A 21,091-nucleotide genomic window follows, 5' to 3' on the forward strand; every position below is an offset into this window, starting at 1 on the left:
GAGGCTGAATGACCATGGCATAACAGCTCTGCCTTGTCCCATATGCCAACTAAATTATCAACTTAAGAGGCTGTTGGATTTCTGAAAGTTTTTACCACTTGTTTCCATAACAACAAACAGCAGCACATTTCTGCGCTGACAAACCTAACCTTTGTGTGACTCAAACATAAAACTGCGTCTCCCACAACAAAAGCTTTACACCAGCTCTCATGTCTGCTCTAAGCAGCCTTAGTGAACATGCACAAATAGATTCCTCACGCCGTCTGGGTTTTTCATCTTGATGTCTCTTTTTCTCTCGTTATAACTCTAATTTTTGTCAACTTTTGTCAAAATGTAGTTGACATCATACTTTCAAAATGCACTCAAAGGATTGTACCAAATCAATGCCAAAGTTTAAGCCGATGGGGAAGCTCTCTCAGATATTGGACCCCAACTAGTCTCACTTCAGAACCACATATGATTCATATTTTTATTTATTTATTTATTTTTAAAGCCGTTAAATAAGTTGGTAAACCCTGCAAGAAATTGCTTCGATGTAAAAACCGGGAAAGAAAATCTAATTTCTGCTTTAGATAAATCACCTGGAGACCTTGTGATTATTATTTTGGAGGTTTACACAGGTCTGCAGCCTCCTCTAAGGCCGCTGGTTCTTCAAATATTTTTGTGTGCAACCTGGCAACCTGCCAGATCTTAACTGTGACTTCTTAAACTCCACTCTGTCTGGAAATCAGCTATGCACGGGCTTCTTGCAACCATAGTCTTTAGATTGATGACAAAAACAGCAGTGAAAAAATGGAAGCGTAGTTTTGAGAGTTGTTAGAGCTGTGAGTTGTCAGAGGAAGCAGAGAGGCTAACCACGCCCTTCTCACACTTTTCTCGGGGCAAAAGGGGACATGGGGGCTGATTTTGAACATCTGGGAGCCAGCGAGGTAGAAAATAGGCCATCGGCATCCTAAGCAACGCTGCACTAAAAATAACAGTGCGACCACTTTCTACGTGCATCCGCTTTCACTGGCCAAATCTAACTGAACAGGAAACCATTGCTGAATCACTATTGTTATTTTTGCCCAAAGGAACACTAAATAGTTAGCATGTCCAGTTTTCTTTAAGTTATGTTTTTCCTGTTAGATCTGCCCTCTTTCCCCCCCTAACTGCACTCTGCTCTGCTAATGGCCCCCGTTGCTATTGGCACCAGAGGAGAGCCACCTCATAGCTGGCATAATCCCTACATTAGAAAAGGACTCTCTTATATTTCTCCCCTAGCTGTCATGTTTGCAGCAGGCTTGACAGAGCCACAAAACATGGCTCACTGAACAATGGAACGCACACTCAAATATTTCCCTTCTCCTCGGTCTGGTGAAGCCCGCTGCGTTCCCCCTATTGGTGCTGCGGTGTTAGGGTGAAGGCAGTTCTCAGTGGAGTGAAGGCTCCCTGAAGAGCATTTTGTGCAAGGGAGCTCTTCTACTGTCAGCCTGCTTTATATGGTGTGTGTGTACACCTCCCACATGCCTGATTTTGTTACTTAAACTAGCAATCTCTGGAAGTGTTGGAGCTCTTTTACCTGAGAAAACCAGCAAACTCCTACCTGCTAATGCTCTGTCTAAACCTCGAGTCTCTCCATAATCAAATAAGCCATTTCATCCTTTTTGTTTGGTGTTGTTTTGGAGCTCGACAAACATCTTGCATTCACCACTCATCAGCATACTAAAGCGGCTTCTCATGGCTCACTAAACTGTTGAGGTCTTGTGTGAATCATATATGAGCATCAAGAGGCCATCGAGCAATCTTTCAACTGGAGAGCTATTGATTGCACTGCTGGTCATGTGACATGTGCTGTAATGGGCGCATGATCTGATCACCGCATGGAATAGGTACGCCTGCTGAATTAAGTAGAGGATACAAGCATGGAAGTGGCTTTAGATAAGTGAAGGAAGGCAAGTGTGATGGGATGCTCTCCTACAGACATCCTTGGAGTCAAACAAGCTGTTGCAATATGCAAAGACTCTTCCTACCCAAGGCTAAGTTATCGATAAGGAGCGGAGGTGTTATTACCTATAGATTGTGACCTTGCTGTGGATGTTGTGCTCTGCCGTGGAGTGGGCCTTTAAGGGAGACAGGTTAAACCTACGTTACTCAGAGAGTAGCCCTGGAACGTAATGAAATCAATGGCGAGGAAATGAACGTCCTGTTCTCCAACTAGATCTGCTAAGTACACAAAGTACACACAAGCCATCATAAGAGCACACGCTTATATGGAAGGCCAGCCCTCCCAGATATTGAAGTCTGGGTAGGAGAGTTAAGACGCCATTCCTCAGATCATGATTTCATTCTTGTATCTCCTAGATTTTCCATTTGCCACAGCAGAGACATACAGACTCAGCTTCTTTTCTGTTGTCCAATTTTCTCTCTTGTTGCTCTAATAACTGTATTATTATTTTTTTATTTATCTGTTACATTAATTGGGAAATTGCTGATTTCTTGAAGCTGTTTTGATACTGTTATTATTTCTCCCTAAATTCAAATTCTGTTCTGTAATGTGTCCAACTTCAAATTTGAACACTTTAATGAAGCAGACTTTGTCCGGCCAGGGGATTGCTGGACTGTAATGATTAAGAAAATATTCAAGTTGTGATAAATTCTTTAAGCTTTATGGTTATGTGGGTATTTATTAGTTCTTTATTCTAACCCGCCCATCTTCTTTTCTCCATTTCAGGGTGATGATGGAGGAGCAGGTCCATCAGATGGTGAGAAGCCTTTTTATTTCCAAGCTGTTACATTTGTGACTGTCACTCAGACGAATACTCTATTGTTATAACCCTTATTTTACCACAGAAAGTCAGTGAAGTTGAGAGTTTAATTGCCTAACTAAGTTACTTTCATTCTCCCTTATTTCTCATTTAAATCTCGTGTAACAGATTTGTCCTGTTCCAAGGATTTTGAAAATTAAATTTGGAGGGAAATTGAGCTCCCGTTTGGCTGGAAATCGATGTTACTTGAGTCCATTCTGGGTTGTCAAAATAAACAAAAATAGCTCAAAGCAAAATTATTTGCTTCATTTGAGTTCTTAAGCAGCCAGAATATACTTATGAGAGTTTGAATTCAGAAATAGTCATCTGTTCTTGTGTTTGTGTAGATGCTCAACGTGCGGCTGCCCACAATCGCATGGCCTCGACCAGCCTGATCCACGAGACGGACCTGGTGGTGTCCATCAACGACCTGGACAACCTTTTCAACTCTGACGAGGACGATCTGGTGAGTGGAGGCCTTGGTTCGCAGTGCAATGGGTATCTCATTAGAGAGTGGTCTGGCACGGTGTGCACGTGTTTTATCTGGCGGTTGTGTGCTTGAGCAGTGTCTCCTCTCTGCCCTCCATCAGCTGACAACACTCACTTTCAACTGCTATTAATCTTAAAAGATGTCGTTTGTGTTCCCGACTTGCAGCTCTAACAGATGTGAGAGATAGAACGGGAGTGAATTTAGAGCTTTTTTTTTTTTACTAACTGATACATGAAAGTAACAGGCAGGTGCTAAAACGTCTCATTTTTCTTTCTACAGCCTGGTTCCAGACGAGCAGTGAATGGAACAGACGAGAAATTCGGCAGCAAGGAACCAAAGCCATCCACTTTGGACCCTGTATCTTGCATTAGTATGTATCTGTCCATCTGTCTCTACTGATGTCACTTCTGCTATGTAATCCCATGCACCCACAAGGGTGGATTTATTACAAGTGTTGGTCTAGAATCAGATCTATCCTGCCCATAAACCTATTGAGAATTAAGAATGGTACTCTTCAGATTTGCCAGAATCTCCTTTTAGTTTCAAATGTATTGCTCCACTTGCTCACAGGTTCAGTTAAGCAAATTGGCATGATATTCCTTAATCTGCTCATTAAAATGAAAGTTGCTACTGTTCAAGCACAGTTGATGCTCACACTTGGCTTTGCCACCTAGTGGTGAACAATATGTTTGTAATGGACTTGACAGTTCATCATTGTTTGGCTCCTCATCAATCGGCTACTGTGGACTTGTCTCCTGTGCTGCTCCACTGCACGCTCCGTGTGCTATCGGCCATCTTTCCTTAAAGTTACACAGTTTGTTTGATTTGAGCACATCTGAACCAGAAAATGTTATTTAGTTTGTTTGGTTCGAGCTCAGGACAATAACCCCAACCTTATTAGTAATGTCTGGATTTGTTTCCAATAATTGCTAATAAAGGAATTTAAGGACACATATTTGCATATTTTCACCATAAAACAAATTTATTTCATATCGAAGGTAATTCACTGTCTTTACCCCTTTCCTTTCCCTTAAAGAGTGTGTATCCCCCTAAATACATCTTGCAGTTACAACATTTTTTGACAGCAACGGCTCGACATCAGCTGTGGCATCTTTGCATCTAGCCCCTTCAACAGGAACCTTGTCATTCGAGTGAAGGCTTTTTCTGTTTAGATGAAAGCAGTATATAAAAGGGAGCTCATGCTTTTTTATCTGCCTTTCAACTTTGCGACGGCAAAACTCCAGCAGCGCCGACGATTCTGTAGACAGACTCATAAACACGTGAAGGAAAAAGGGAAACCTCTGGGAAAATGCCAAGAAAACTGTGATTAACGATGTAAACGTTTGATCAGTCCTGGCTCAGATGCTCGTTAGACTTTCATGTAATTATCATTATTTTTTTTTTCATATTTCCATGTAGCTGATTAGAACAGCAGCTTGTCATGTCCTGTCATGTAGGCAGAACAGTACGCGACTTGTGGAGTACCTCTGAAAGCATAAAATGATACATCATGCATTGAGTCATCCACATGATTCACAGAGTTTTTATCATTCAGCATAAGAGCAGTACAAATATAGTTTCTCCTGATGTCAACACGTGTTGTATGATGAGAGAAACAGTGCTGGAAGCTTGTGCACACTGATAGCCTCTCGGTCTTCTCTTCAACCAGGTTCAGCAGACTTGCACCAGATGTTTCCCACGCCTCCCTCCCTGGAGCAGCACATCATGGGCTACTCCCCCATGAACATGGGCAGCAAGGAGTACGGCAGCATGGAGCCCAACACAGTCATGACCATGCTGGATGGCACCTCAACTCTGGGAGGCCACTTCAAGATTGAGGTGGAGGAGAGCTTCTGCAGTCCCAAACCAACTGAGATCAAGGTGGGTGTGGATTCAGTAAATACTTTGGTTCTTTATCTCAACACAACCGACAAGACTGACATTACTGTTAAGATGTCCGACTGAAATACAAAGGGTGGATTTAATGCCAGAAGCAATGGATGTCACGAAAAGAAGTGACTGATGAGCTCATTTTGAAGCAGCTGGGTGGCCAAAGGGTCAGAGACTGCCCTCCAGATATCTTCATCACAACAAACATCTGCTCAGCTCAAGTGCCCATGAATAAGACTTCTTAATTCTAAAAGAAATGCGTTCTGGGTTTTTGGAACGAAATATTTATTCTTGGTTTCACTGTCTCTTACACTTGAGGGAAAATAATTACCTCCTCTTATCTCATCTCATTTAGCTAAATCTATTAAGAACTAATGAAAAAGAGACACTTCTCGCTTCTAACTCTATCAGAATCCTAAGTTTTCTTCAGCCTTAAAGTGATATAGTAATAATAGTTTGTGCACGCATGCAAAAATAGCTACGAGGTGAGAACCTATATGTGCTATTTGTCAGTTGTAAATAATGTGTTCTCTCATTAGATTGCAAAGTAAAGCCTAGATTAATGTTGTGTATTATTTATATATTTGTTTATTTATTCATGAGGTTGCTCTTCTACATGGCTCTTAGTTTCATTTCCTGAACTGATTTTTTTTTTTTTTTCTACAAGGATCTATAAAGACATGAATAATTTCGGGTCTTATTTTGTGTCCATCCTCTAGGACTTTTCTTTTGTGTACAAGCCAGAGTTGTGTCAGGCGTTTGTAGGCTGCTCCATGTTTGCCCCTCTGAAGATGTTGCCCAGCCAGTGTCTCCCACCTATCAAAGTACCAGAGGACTGTCTCTACCGATCAAGCTGGACCATGGGCAGGGAGATGCTCAACCCTGTGCCTGTAATGAGCTTCCTCAACAAAGACAGGTATGTTGCTTTTGATACAATTTAAATCAGGATGATTGCACGTCAGTTTTCAAATATTCCTTTTAATTTATCATGATGAATCGGGCAGCTGGTAATAGAGGTATTCAAATTTAGACTTGCGGAGGACATGCCAAGTCCATGCCAGGTCGTGTCTGTTATGTGTGCCAGGAGGTAGAGAGCCTGTCCTGTTTCTGTCCACACACCAACTGTTCTCTCTCTGGACTCCACCGTAGCAGGCAGCTCAATTTCCCATGCATGGCTGCCTCAGGCGGAGCAGGGAAAAGAGTGTAAAATGCCCTCTTGGTTGAAGATGAGGATTATCACTGGAGTGATGAGATAGGTCCCCCACAGCGGATCCATGCCACCTTGCTGCTCGTAGCAGCTTGGTGTCTTTAGTATATCTGCGGCTGCTCCTCTTAAATACACAGCTACAGCTCCGCTACTTACAGTTTCTTATCAGCATATGTAAAAAATCTGGCTTTATTGCCCCCCTGCGTTTGCTGTTCTGCATACTACTCTTTCACATTAAAACGCATCACGTTTCATTCATTGCAACCTCATCGAGTTTAAAATCAGTGTATTTTATAAAATGCTCAATAAACAATGCAGCATTACTTTGTGATACGCTCGTGATCGGAAAATGTTTGAACTGAAAGGTGAAACGTCAGTTATACCGTTTAACAAACACGATCAGCCCGAGCTGGAGTTGGTTACTGATTCTTCCGTAAATACTTACCCGAGCTGGTTGCAACTGCAGGTTTTTACTCCTGCTTTATGATTGAGATTAATTTTAGAGCATGATTTCAAATTTGAGCGTACTGAAGCATGACAGGAAATGTAGAGGGGAAAAAGTAACAGTTTCGATACCTAATATGTGGGAACATACTATTTGTTCGGCTGTACATTGATGGTTTCCTAAACGTGCCTCATGCACTAAGACCTAAGTTACCTTTAAAACGACCGTATAAGCTTTCTGACCTGGATAGAAACGTCAAATGTTTTTTTCTTTTTATAGTGGGTTATTTTTAAAAAATCATGACATCGGATACTGTAAAAACATTCCGGATTTGTATTGGACTCTAAAAGGAGAAACGTAGAAATGTCACGTTGGCTCTGAAAGGGAATTGCACACACGTATGTTGCACCTATGGTGGGCTGTGCAGGATGGGACAGAAGTCTACACGGTGTCCCAAAGACCCTAAAATGTAGTGTCAGTGCCGCCTTCGGATCTCAATCCCATGGCAAATGTGCCGTGGCTGAGAGAGGCTTGTTCTGGGACTTCCTTCTAATGGGCCTGTGCCAGGAGTTGTTTCCCCTCACACAGCGAGGGACACGATGTCCTCACCCACCCTCCCCCTCTTTCTGGCTCTCCTACTCTCCCATACACACTCTCTCTCTCTCCCTACCTCCTCATGGTTGCTTGCCAGCCCAAAAATAACCCTTACCTCAGAGAGACGCTTGTTGAAATGTTTATTGAATGTCTTCCCCTGTGCTTCATCTTTTAGCAACCCGTTTGTCTCCGTCTCTCTTCTACATTCTTCTTCTCTCATGTGTAAACATGGGCGCAGTCGAAGCCCACTCCAAATTCCTTCCGTAGTAAATGTCGTTTTGCCCTACTGCCTTATTACTTGAAACGTCTTGACAAATTCACCTAGACAGTTGGAAAATGGTTTATCTAAAGCGGGGGTGTCAAACTCAAATACACAGCGGGCCAGCCTTGATATTTATTGAAGAAAGGTCTACAATTTGAAGAAGTTTTTCCTTCTCTTCAGATATAAGATGAACCTTTTCGTATGGATACGCTAATGAATGTCAACAGAGGAGAGGGCGCTTGTCAGTCCTGATTGACGTGCCAAACCATCAGCAGAGCATTCTGGGATTTGTAGTATTAGCAGTGCATGCACTGTCCACCGGCGGGCCAGCTCAACCAATATTTTCTCACGGGCCAAATATAATTCCACTAGAGGCCAGTTTTGGCTCGCGGGCCTGAGTTTGACATCCCTCTCTCTAAAGCAGTGCTCTGAATGTTGCTGTTCCTGGGAAGTGTTATGCTGGGCATGTTCTTTGTACAAAACTGGATGTGTCGTACAGTACAAGGACTTGTCCAGTACATGGGATGAGATTTTTATCTGGAAATAGTTTTGACCCGCCACAAATCGCAGGAATCCTCCTCACACAGAGAAGTGCTGCTGTGTTCCCACTGTCAGATATACTTTAGTACCTTCCATTCGTTTCTAATTCCTGTTCTTTTGATCTGTTTTCCCTCAGTAACATCCCCAGTGTGGGCAGCACCATGGATCAGGATCAGAGCTACACCCCCCAAACCCACACTCCCTTCATGTCAAACAGTGCTCCACCAAGTAACAGTGGCGCTGGCATCCTGCCCTCACCTGCCACCCCGCGTTTTTCAGCCCCCACCCCACGTACACCTCGCACCCCACGCACACCCCGTGGCCCCTCAAGTGTCCAGGGCTCGCTCAAGTATGAGAACTCTGATCTGTACTCGCCAGCATCCACCCCATCCACCTGCCGACCGCTAAACTCAGTGGAGCCAGCCACGGTACCCTCCATCCCCGAAGCCCACAGCCTCTACGTCACACTCATCCTCTCGGAATCGGTCATGAACCTCTTTAAGGACTGCAACTTTGACAGCTGCTGCATCTGCGTCTGTAACATGAACATCAAAGGAGTTGATGTGGGCGTATACCTGAGCGACCCTGTCGGCGAGGCCCAGGAAATCTGCAGCTGCGGCTTCAGCGCCGTGGTCAACCGGCATTTTGGAAATGGCTCGGGCCTCTTCTTGGAGGACGAGCTGGACATCATTGGCCGCGGCTCGGACGTCAGCAGGGAGGCAGAAAAGCGCTTTGAGGAGCTGCGGCTCTCTTCGTTGGAGAAAACTGGGGTGGGAAGAGGAGACCGTGTCCCGGATGAGCTGATTCTGCTCATGCAGGATCAGTGCACCAACCCTTTTTCACCCATTTCAGTCTTGGAGCATGATATCGTGACACAGGGGCCAAGCGGGGCCCCTGTACCCCCTTGTGTAAGAGTAGAGGAGAGAGACTTCCACAGCGACTGCTACATGGCCCTGGAGCATGGCAGGCAGTTCATGGACAACATGTCCGGCGGCAAGGTGGACGAAGCGCTGGTGAAGAGCACCTGCCTGCACCACTGGGCCAAACAAAATGGTGAGAAGTCTGAAAGCAACTGTAGGCTGCATCCAGAAAAGCATTTTTAGGCCTACGTAGTATTTTTTTTGTTTTTTCAGCTCACATTAAAAATTCACTTGCATGGAAACGATTTAGCGAAGTGATTTCAAAAATGAATTTTACTCAATGAATGTTTTTAAATTCCAATTTTCTGCCCTCTGTGGTTTTGCTTTGAGATATTATCAGTGGTTAAGATGCATAACAGCATGTTGGTAGCAGGAATCTCTTCAGATATGCATCCATGAAACAATGTCAGCAATCATACCGTGTTTTGATGCGCTTCTCCTTTCCGCTTCTGCTCCTCAGCAGTGGACGTGAGTGCACTGTGCTCTCAGGATGTGCTGCGGGTGCTGATGTCACTCCAGCCTGTACTCCAGGACGCAATCCAGAAGAAGAGGACAATACGGTCGTGGGGTGTTCAGGGTCCCCTCACCTGGCAGCAGTTTCACAAGATGGCCGGGCGTGGATCTTATGGTAAAGCTCTACATATACAGAGTTGATTTTAGTTTAGACTGCCAACAATAGGATTCCTGGAAAATCTTTCTAAAATTAAAAGGATGTGAAGCTTTTTAATGTCATCTTTGGTGTTTGTGTTCATGATATTTGGTCTCTATGGGTAGAAAAGATGTTGTCAGATTAGTAGCAATGTGCTCCCTCTGGTGTTGTCCAGATGTCACATCTGGTGGGATGGACTGTCAGATATTTAATTGTACTTTCTCACTATTATTGCCCTGTTTCTCTCCAATTTCTACCACAATTGGTTTCCCATTACTCCCAAAGGCACAGATGAGTCTCCAGAGCCTCTGCCCATACCCACCTTCCTTGTGGGTTATGAGTATGACTTTGTGGTGCTGTCTCCATTTGGTCTGCCCTACTGGGAGAAACTGCTGCTGGATCCTTTTGGCTCCCAAAGGGACATTGGCTACCTAGTCGTTTGTCCTGACAACGAGGCCCTGCTCACTGGTGCCAAGAGCTTCTTCCGGGATCTCACCGCTGTCTACGAGGTAGAGAAAGCATAGTGCAAATCTTTCATTGTCAATCGTATCAAATATAACGCAGGCTTGGCAGTTAATGTCTTCAAACTTATGGCTGACAGAAAAACAAGTTTCTGTCACTTGTTTTCCAAGTCATGCACTGTCTTTAACACTTTGCCTGTTTTTCCACAGTCTTGTCGACTGGGACAGCACCGGCCCATTTCGAGAGGCTACCCTGATGGCATCGTCCTTGTTGGTGGCAGTGGAGCCAAGAACCTTGTGGATCAGCCAGTCAGCGACTGGTTCCTCAAGGCTGCTAGCAGCAACAACGACGCCTTCGCTAAGCTCAAGCTCTATGCACAAGTGTGCCGCCACAACCTCGGTATGTGTCATGTACAGTCACATTTGTTGCTCTTTACCGGCCACACTTATTATTCTACACGGTCCGTGGTTTGTCTGGTGCTCGGCGTATGTTTCAGTCAGCTCATTCTTACTCAATTTCCACTTTCAACACCTCTCGGTTTATTTGCTATAATAAAGCCTTATTAAAAAAAAAAAAGGCAAGCTAGAGAACCTTGACTGCTTGAAAAGAGCAATGCTTTGAAATGCCAAAGAAGTGAGATCAGCATAGGAGAATGTCGAAATGTAGTGAACCGAGTGTTTTTTGGGGGGTTTTATTATGCCTCTGCAGCAGGGACAGCAGTAGCTGCAGGCATTATGTTTTCTAATTATCTCTCCCATTTCTGTGAATGTTATATCCCAGGTACACCTCGAGGGAATTTCTTCAATTTTGGCAAAAACATTCATTTGAATTGAAGGATTAGCAGATTAGAACTTGGTAGTCAAAGGTAACTGACCTCAGACAAATTTTGCCAAAGAATTAATGGGTTTAATGACTAAATTTATCCCAGATGTATATTTGGGTAGAATTATGAGGTTCGTTTTCAGGAAATACACATTAACAATGCTTTCCTTCAATACATATGCAGTATGATAAGAGTAAATTGCATCATGACTGGTTTGCAGAGTAGTGCAATATCAAAGTGGTGACTTGTTTTAAGTTTTTTTTTTTTTGTTTGTTTTTTCTTTTTTCTTTTTCATGCTTGTTTCATATTATTGACAAAATTCCACTTGGTGTATCTGTTTTTTTCACTTTAGCTCCATACCTCGCATCGCAGCCATTAGACAGTTCCCTCCTCACGCAACCCAGTCCTCCTCCCTTATCCAACCAGTTATCATCCACACAGTCCAGCACCACCAGCACCGGCAGCCAGCAGGGCCCCCCCCTTCCCAACAACAACAGCAGCAGTGGCGGTGGGTCTGGGAACAACTCTACATCATCCAACAGCCTTGGGACATCTTCAGGACAGCCTGGCAGCACAATACCGTCTGCCAAGCCCAACTCTTTCCCCCCCTTTGGAAGCATGAGCAGCCAGGGCTCCCAGAGTGGACAGCTGGGACAGCAGGCCGGTACCCAGAATTCTGGCACCTCAGGGGACAGCTCCAGCAGCCAGCCCCAGGGGCCCACAGAGCCTCCTGAGAGGTACTCCAGAACAAAAAAATCCAATGCACAAAAGGGGGGGAGGGCTAATATTTGGTCAACATTTAAGAACAAGTTAGAATTTTCATTTTAGCATTTTCCAGTAGTCTGGAAGTTTTTAAAGTCTGTTAACAAAGCCAAGAACTGAACTTCGTACATTCAGAATAGTTTTGCACATTTTTTTCTAAAGACTAAGCTTTATTTTTTTTTTCCACAGCACTTTGGAACGAGAAAAGGTTGGCGTGCCCACAGACGGGGAGTCCCACGCTGTGACGTATCCACCTGCCATCGTTGTTTACATTGTGGACCCCTTTAGCTATGAGGAGACTGACGGAGGCTCAGGGCCAGTGCCAGCCCACTCCAACGTGTGGACACCGGGTTTACTGCGCTGTTACCTTGAGATGCTTCAGTTCCTGCCCCCACACATTCGCAATTCTATTTCTGTACAGGTAGGTGCGACTTAAACATTGTATTTGCTTATTATTTATTATATATATATATATATATATATATATATGTATATATATATATATATATATATATATATATATATGTATATATATATATATATATATATATATATATATATATATATATATATATATATGTATGTGTGTGTGTATACTAGATTTTTCAGGAGCTTCTTCATCTTGCCTTGCTTTTGTAGCTTTTCATATTAGCAAAGATGAATCAGCAGTTTCGTGCAGCTGAAGAGCAGCCACCTCACATCAAACCTCTCCATATTTAAGATCTGTGAAAACCTTTGCCACACATTACAGATATTACTCGCACTGCTCTAGGCACTCTCCCTTTTGTTTCCTTCTCAGTTAGTTTTGAAAGTACTTTTCGTCACGAGTCCATTTGCAAAAGTTCACGACCTCCCCGGCAGCAGCATTCTGACGAAGCTTTAAAAAAATGCAGGGATTCAACTGAATAAATGACGTTTAATTGGGTTATAATTTGAATCATCAGTGTCTGTTGGACAGCCTTGATTCATACTTGGTTGCATCTTATTACGTTGCAGCGATTAGTTTTGAGTACAGTTATTTTGTGGGTTTATGCAAAGTTTTCCACATGTTTTAAAGTTACACAACAGAAAAGTATATGAAAAAAAGTTTGTCTGTATTATTGATGTCAACTTTCCTTTTTTTTTTTTTTTTTTTTTTTTTTTTTTTTAAATATAAATATTTATTTGAAGATGAATAGTTGGAGAGATGATATAATTTGATGACCGCTATCTAAAAACTTGTTTTTTCTTTTTCTTTTCTATTCTTAATCACCTCAGATTGTCCCGTGCCAGTATCTGCTCCAGCCAGTACGAGGAGAAGACCGTCATATCTATGCCCAGCACCTCAAATCTCTAGCGTTCTCTGTCTTCACTCAGTCCAGACGGCCGTTGCCCACCTCAACCAACGTCAAATCCCTGACTGGCTTTGGCCCAGGCTTGGCCATTGACACCTCACTGAAGTGCCCAGAGGTTGGACTCAAGCTGTGACCTTAACACCCTTAATTGCTTTGACATGATTTATCTGCACGGCAGTGACAGTTGTTTGTACTTCAGCTTTTAGCATTAGCACTTTAGCGTCTTCAGTACTCTGATGGATTGGTAAGCAAAGAGGCACTTGACACCGTGCCCCAGCAGCAGCCTTTTACTTACTTACAGCTTTTCAAGCAGACATGAACCTGACCCAGCCTCTTGCCCTTGCTTTATTCAGTCTGCCACTTGAGAGAAAGAGTTATTTTTTAGAACTAACCATCATCAGTTAGTCTTTTTTTATTTCTGGAACAGGACCAAAACAACCTTTGTTTCTCTATAGTTTACTTTATCTGCTTGGTTAGTTTCCTGAGACCTTCATAATGGGATCTTGGCTCTCGGTTTAGACAAACAAACACCTTAGATCAAGACCCGATTAAGGTGCTGTTTACACATACCCGGGTATTTTGATAAACGAAGACCTTTCCCTTCGTTTGTGCCTTTCGTTTATACACAAATGGAGTTTTTTCCTCCGAAAACGAAGCTAAAAAAAAAACTCAGGCAAAAGTGGAGATTTTTTTAAAAACTCCGTTTAGCGTTTGTGTGTAAACTGGTTGAAAGAGACAAAACGGAGTTTTGGGAATGGAATGAGGAGTTGTCGTCATAGTACAGAGCCGCGCCCCTATCCGTCATGTTGGCAGGATGCTAGCGTGAAAACGCCATTCTTGAAAATTACAGTCATACAATGTATTGAACAACAAAGACATTTTTCACGGCTTTAGCAGTTTTATAGTCCAGCGCAACGTGTAAAAGTAGCTCAGTCTCGCTATCAGTCCACACACATGAGCCTGGCGCCATATTTTCTTCTTGAAAAGGATCCGGAAGTTCTTCCTGTCAGCGGTTCTCTATTAGGCTTCTGATTGGCTTGTGTGGAATTCTCATTGTTCTAACACTGCCACCGTCAGGCTTGGCGTAATTTAACAGCTCTTGATAGCGTATTTATGCGTATCAATGTAGACGTGTTTTTTTTTTTTTTAAAACAGGGCTGTGTGCACCTAGTTTTTTTTGCAAACGAAGGTTAGAAAATATGCGTTTATCAAAATACCCGGGTATGTGTAAACAGCACCTAAGTCGACTTCCTTCCAAGCAGCAAGCTCTACTTTTAACAGATGAGCTAACCTTGAACAGCCTTTTTAGAATACCTGTGAATAAAGACGGGACGAAACAGAGAGAGAGAGTCAAATACATATTTTGTATTTAAAGATGTAAATAAAAGAAAGCAGAATTCATATTTTTAAGAACAGATTTCAAGTAGATCTTGAAGTTCAACAGCCAGTCAAACTTGAATTTATCATGGCGCATCTTTCTTCTTTTGTGTGGGTTGAGCATTTAATCTGAGTCTTTTATTCCCTCTCATGTGCAGAGGCCGGAGTGTCCGCGTCTGTATACACCTCCGTTCATCCTCGCACCGGTAAAGGACAAGCAGACAGAGCTGGGGGAGACATTTGGTGAAGCATCGCAGAAATACAACGTGCTTTTTGTAGGATACTGTTTATCCCACGACCAGCGGTGGCTTCTGGCCACGTGCACTGACCTGTATGGGGAACTCCTTGAGACCTGCATCATCAACATAGATGTGCCCAACAGGTAGGACTGTAATCCCAACTACATTTAATCCCCTCCATCTCCACAGCTTGTATTTCCGTCAGTGTACATCACTTGCCACTAGACACTGTTTAAGTTATCCTTGTGTAGTAAATCTAATCGAATATCTTTGCGTTCAACAGGGCGCGGAGGAAAAAGGGGTCAGTTCGGCGGCTCGGTCTGCAGAAGCTGTGGGATTGGTGTTTAGGATTGGTTCAGATGACATCAGTTCCATGGAGAGTGGTGATTGGCCGATTGGGGAGGATAGGGCACGGAGAGCTAAAAGGTAATTGTACACTGTCATGGCACATTTTAATATCCAAAACAACAAAGTATTCGTGTGTTTTCGTACTATGTCAACCCTGTCTCTCCTCTCTTGATGTCCCAGACTGGAGTATTCTGCTGAGCAGGAGAAACCTCCAGTCACTCAGTCGGCGGCTGAAGGACATGTGTCGAATGTGCGGGATCTCCGCCTCAGACACTCCCAGCATCCTAAGTGTTTGCTTGGTCGCCATGGAGCCACAGGGATCCTTTATCATCATGCCAGGTACAAAACAAGTGAATTTTGAATATTATAGATACACTTATATCTGTTACTTTACATCGCTGAACATTACTCAACTCAGAAAGGCAGCACGGATGTGTGTGTGTGTGTGTGTGTGTGTGTGTGTGTGGCATGATGGATGGCTACCACATATCACAATGCATGTCCCCTTCTTGTCCAGAGCAGATTGATGGCAGGGGAGATTGTGTACCTTATGCTCATAAAGCACTACCTCTCAGATGCCCATTGATCTCAATGCAGTGTGATGGAGAGGCAAATCAATGGGTTTATCTTTGAGAAGTAGTGGTGGATGGTCAGAGCATCACACCAGGATTTTGTTGAGACGCTAGGCTAAGGGCATCTCCTGTCTGAAAAGCTCTCAAGCTGAGAGAGATTATCAAGGCTGTTTGCCTCAGAAGACTGTGACTAAGGAGGTTGGCACTAAACGGAACAGCTGTGGTGACATTTTGAATATTTTTCTCGCATGACGTACTTATGAGACTATTTTGAACGCATTTTAAACATTCCACCATGAGTTCAGCTTTAATCAAATCGATCACTTAACTTTGTTTTTTAGTTGAGGATTTTACAGGTTTGCATAATTATGTCGCAATGAACCGTGGTATTTGCTCAGTTTAACACTTTTAATGAGTGTGAGACGATTGATTCTCTTTTATCGCACTGATTATTCACGCTTCCTCTCTCCTCTCAGACTCTGTGTCGACAGGCTCTGTGTTTGGCCGGAGCACCACCTTGAACATGCAGACGTCGCAGCTCAGCACCCCACAGGACACGTCCTGCACCCACATCCTGGTTTTCCCCACCTCCGCCTTAGTCCAATTCCCTAGCTCCAATTACACCAACATCGACACCAACATCGACATTCTCAATGCAACCACTGGTGAGCGGTGCTCTCCCCTCCACCTTTCAGTCATTCCCAGAGATCCACCCTGCGTCTAGAATTCATCGCAGCTCATCTCATTTGTAGGACCCTAAACAAACTTGCATCAAATTACTACTTTCTTTTTCTTCTGTACAATCCCATCTGTTTACTTCTATAGTCTTTTAGAGTCTGTGTTGTAGTTTTGTTTGTGCGTGCATATTTAATGCATCCACAGCTCTCTTAAGAGTCCTCAGCCTATTTCTTTTTTGCCTGAAATGTAAAGCATGTTTTCTTTCAATGAAAGTTGTACCATAAAAGCTCTTGCCAATAAAATAGACATCATGCACTGTACTACAAATTCGAAAGGGGGGAAAACATTTTAGAAACTAAAACAAAAGCTGCACACTTAAAGACTTATTCTCTTGTTCGCCCCAGATGGGTCTGATGGTATCGGGATCTTTGACCTGCTGGACCAGGAGAATGAGTTAGTGGACCCAGACATCATCATCTCACCCAACACTTCACCAGTGCACTCCCCCGGCTCTCATTACAGAGGTGATGGCAGTAAGGTGAGACGGCGTGCACACACTTGGGAGTCCATCAACAGATTTGAAGTACAGCATGTGATACGATGCGTTCTGACATGGTAATATTGAGTTTCCTCTTTGCAGGGTCAGAGCACAGACAGGATGGAGTCTCATGAAGAGGTTCCTAACCTCCTGCAGCAGCCTCTGGCTCTTGGCTACTTTGTCTCCACGGCGAAGGCCGGCCCTCTACCCGACTGGTTCTGGTCAGCTTGTCCGCAGGCTCAGAATCAGTGTCCGCTCTTCCTCAAGGTATAACCCTCTGCCACTCGCAAATATTTGTAGGACACAGGGCTGTCTTTACACACACGTACACACTTTTTGGAAACAATGAAGATAGAAATTTGACAACTCAAGCAGACCAATTAGACTTGATACTTTCTTCTTTGAGTGAACATTATTTAGCTTTTCCAAACCTGTCATTGAAACCGGAACGAATACGTTGATATTCTTTGTTGTAAAAAAATATTTGAAATCTTTATGACAGGCTGTCATATCCTGTGCAAATTAGAAGGTCCTTCAGATAAAATTGTAATATTTGGCTTTCAGAAAAGGGAGAACTCAAATGTTCATATTATAATCTATCACGAACGATCCTGGTTGATCTGATGAAAGTAGATTAGGGTTTTCTGCAGGTGGCCTTGGAGTCGCCACGACGAGCCAGTGTGCAACACCTTATAAAACCACAACTGTTTTAACACGCTTAAACTGTTTTTGAAATGCAGACCTTATCTTACAATTTGTTAAATACAACCTCAGAGCAACAACACATGAAATATTACACTGTGTTATCATTTATTTAGTAAAAACTCAGTTTGTCCCCTCACTGCTTGCACAGTTCAACTAAGTAAAACCTTCCAGCTTCCATAAGAGGGTAAGTGGCAGCCAGGTGCAGCGAATCAAATGAACCTGATTAATCAGTAGGTGTGAGCACCTCTACAAAAGCAGAAGTTTTGGCAGTTTGCCTGCTGGAGCATTCAGATGTGTTAACACAAAGCCATGGAGGAAAGACATCATCGGGGATCTTTGTAAAGCAGTTGCTACCTGTCAATCTGAGAGAGGTTATAGAGCCATTACTAAACTATTTGGAGTCCATCATTCTACAGCGAGAAAGATTATTCAGAAGTGGAAAACATTCAAGACAGTTGTCAATGTTCCTAGAAGTGGACGTCCCAGCAAGTTCACGCCAAGGTCAGACCGTGCAATGCTCAGAGAAACTGTAGAAAACCCAAGAGCTACATCTCAGACTCTACAGGCCTCAGTTAGCATGTTAAAGTACATTACAGTACAATTAGGAAAAAGACTGAACAAGTACGGTTTGTTTGGAAGGGTTGCAGGAGAAAGCCTCTTCTTTCTAAAAAGAACATGGCAGCACAGCTCAGGTTTGTGAAGAAAAACTGAACAAACCACAAAAAAAAGAAAAACTGGAACAATGTCCTGAGAGATGAGACGAACGTGGAGAGCACTACAGCACATCTGGAGAAAACCAAACGCAGTATATCAGCAAAAACTGATCAAACATGGTGGTGGAGGGCTGATGAATCCACAGGACCTGGACACCTCGAGTCCACCATGAACTCCTCTGTATACCAAAGTATTCTAGAGTCAAATGTGAGGCCATCTGTCTGACAGCCAAAGCTCGGCTGAAACTGGATCATCAATAGGACAATGATCCCAAACACAGCAGCAGATCTACAACAGAATGTCTGAAAAAGAAAAGAATCCAATCCAGACATTAAACTAACTGAAATGCTGTGACCTTAAAAGAGCTTTGCATTAAAAAAAAAAAAAAAAAGAATCCACAAACCTCAATGATCTCAAACATTGTAAGGACGACCAAAATTCCTCCATGATGTGAAAGACTCATACCTTCATACAGCAAATGATGATTTCAAGTTATTGCCATTAAAATTGGTTTTCAAAGCTTTTAATCATGGGATGGACTGTGTTTTTTCCTCTACTTCTGCATTTTGATTTATTTTTTTATTAGACAAACAATGACGGTGGTGCAATAAGTCATGAGTTGTTGTTCATCTCGGGTTGTTTTTATCTCATTTTATGACCTCAGCTGCTCGTGTCCGCGCCTCAGCAAGTGCAATTGAACCTTTGTGTGAAATTGTGCAAAGGATTTGTAACAATATCTGTCGTTTCTAACGTTTGTTGCAGACTCGCTGCTGCTATTATATTGATGTATAAAGATGTGTAATTATTTCAACGAGATTGAATAAACGGGTTAACGGCTTCGGTTGAATGCCTCTGACACCCCCCCTCCCTCTGTGCTCCCCCCTTCTCAGGCCTCTTTGCACCTACATGTGTCTTCAGTGCAATCAGATGAACTACTGCATAGCAAACACTCCCACCCCCTCGACTCCAATCAGACCTCAGATGTACTCAGGTAAGCAACATCCTCATCCTCACTGTGACCACCCTCCTCGCTGCTTTGTATTGGTGGGCTTAATTCCAGAGTCAGGTGGTCTTTGTGAGCAGATTGACTTGATCATTAGCTTGTCAGTCTATTAAATACTGTAAATTAAAGAGTTTTTTTGTGTGTGTGTGTGTGTTTGTGTTTGAACAGATTCGTGCTGGAGCAGTACAATGCCCTCTCCTGGCTAACATGCGACCCGGCCACACAGGACCGACGATCGTGTCTGCCCATTCACTTTGTGGTGCTCAACCAGATGTACAACTTTATCTTGAACATATTGTAACCGACAGCCTGTTACAGGAGGGACGTAGGGGAAACATTTCAGAGCAAAGTGACTATTCCAAACGAGGTTTCATCATTGAGAAGAGAACACCAGAGTGTACAGAGCTGGATCCTGTACCAAGATGGGGATTGGCTGGCCGTGTGAAACCTTTCCGCTCCCATCACCTTGTGGCTGTTACTGGTTGACACAAACCTGTCCTTGTGCTTTAAAGACATTCCCATAGCAACAAGGGAATAAGAAGAAGGAAGGAGGTGTAATTAATGAACGTGAGAGAATGACAGATTGATTGTCATGGTATGTGGCATGACAGCAGAGTCACTGGCCAGTCTGTATTGGAGAGTATATCTGTAAAGTTATTGGAAGAAAAGGGACATATTTGATCAAGGAAAAAAAACTCAAGAATGAATCTTTGGTATTAAGACATGAAATTCCTTTTTACCGCTTTGGATGAAATGGAATCCAAATGAAATGCCTGCATCTATCTTATTTATTGTAAGTTTTTAAATGTATAATTTGTCTTATTTCTTAACTTCTTTTTATATATAAAAATGGAGAAGGTTTATATCACCTTCCTGCTTTAAAGCAATTGGTCTAAGATATATGTTAATTGTCTTAATAAAAACAACCAGGAAAAAGCCCATGAAAAATTAAATGAAAGTCCCAGTAGGTTGCTTTTAGAGTATTATTTTTTGTAATGGAGACAGAATATTTGTATTGTCACATTGTACAGAAGAATTAGAGAGGAGAATTATGTTCCATGCCTTTGAGCATGAAGGATTTACAGCAAAGCTGTAGCTACAGAGAACTTGTACAGCAATGAACTTCACTGTGTTCAAATAAAGAGGTACATTGTTGTATATAGTATTTTATACCACACATTTAGACACAAAAACCAAACGGCAATATATATATATAATTATATATGAGGGCCATGCCAGCAGTTGGTGGTGTGGCTTCTGTTTTAGGAATAAAGTGCGTCAACTTATTTCCCTGTGCTTGTGTTCATTGCTTTGGGAGGGGGATTACAATGTGCTACTGGACGAGGACGCCAACAGAGGAGTGGAAGGAGCTGTTCGCATCTCGTGAAGTAGCGGACCTCAGTTTTGTGCTTCTGGTTTTTTCATTAAGAGAAAGAAAAGAGCTGGAAGAAGAGATGGCAGACGATGCTGCACCTCTCCTCACCAAGATGGGCTGAGGTCTGGCTGTTCTCGTGCCACTTCTTATTGGTTACTGGTGCATTTAGAGCAGTCCCATTTAACTTCAGTGTGAGTAAATATGTGGCGTAAATGAACGTTAACCAGCTGTGGATGGCTGCCTGTTAGACATGCAGTGTTTGCTCAAAGATGAAGACGTGCTGTCTGGATTCCTCCTTGGAGGAAAACTACTTTTACTAGTGAAAATCCATTGACGCAGCTCTTTATCTTTATTTCACCTCTTTTTGCCAGCATTTGT

General features: G+C 42.9%; 1 protein-coding gene across 2 annotated transcripts in view; it reads left to right on the forward strand.

Annotated features, from left to right (window-relative positions):
* med13a (mediator complex subunit 13a) overlaps window positions 1-20,624 on the forward strand; it is a 66,867-nt gene extending 46,243 nt beyond the window's left edge. For both annotated transcript variants that reach the window (XM_075486453.1, XM_075486454.1), the window contains 20 exons: window positions 2,714-2,744; window positions 3,134-3,252; window positions 3,556-3,646; window positions 4,946-5,157; window positions 5,886-6,082; window positions 8,351-9,267; window positions 9,595-9,762; window positions 10,069-10,292; window positions 10,455-10,644; window positions 11,421-11,805; window positions 12,020-12,251; window positions 13,088-13,279; window positions 14,700-14,923; window positions 15,064-15,206; window positions 15,309-15,467; window positions 16,177-16,365; window positions 16,783-16,916; window positions 17,019-17,183; window positions 19,226-19,326; window positions 19,507-20,624. In XM_075486453.1, coding sequence (XP_075342568.1) covers window positions 2,714-2,744; window positions 3,134-3,252; window positions 3,556-3,646; window positions 4,946-5,157; window positions 5,886-6,082; window positions 8,351-9,267; window positions 9,595-9,762; window positions 10,069-10,292; window positions 10,455-10,644; window positions 11,421-11,805; window positions 12,020-12,251; window positions 13,088-13,279; window positions 14,700-14,923; window positions 15,064-15,206; window positions 15,309-15,467; window positions 16,177-16,365; window positions 16,783-16,916; window positions 17,019-17,183; window positions 19,226-19,326; window positions 19,507-19,639 — 4,206 coding nt within the window. In that variant the 3' untranslated portion in view covers window positions 19,640-20,624. The remainder of the gene's footprint in view (window positions 1-2,713; window positions 2,745-3,133; window positions 3,253-3,555; window positions 3,647-4,945; window positions 5,158-5,885; window positions 6,083-8,350; window positions 9,268-9,594; window positions 9,763-10,068; window positions 10,293-10,454; window positions 10,645-11,420; window positions 11,806-12,019; window positions 12,252-13,087; window positions 13,280-14,699; window positions 14,924-15,063; window positions 15,207-15,308; window positions 15,468-16,176; window positions 16,366-16,782; window positions 16,917-17,018; window positions 17,184-19,225; window positions 19,327-19,506) is intronic.
* The last annotated feature ends 467 nt before the right edge of the window (window positions 20,625-21,091 follow it).

The sequence above is a fragment of the Odontesthes bonariensis genome, chromosome 16, assembly GCF_027942865.1.
Source record: "Odontesthes bonariensis isolate fOdoBon6 chromosome 16, fOdoBon6.hap1, whole genome shotgun sequence".
Taxonomy (NCBI): Eukaryota; Metazoa; Chordata; class Actinopteri; order Atheriniformes; family Atherinopsidae; genus Odontesthes; species Odontesthes bonariensis.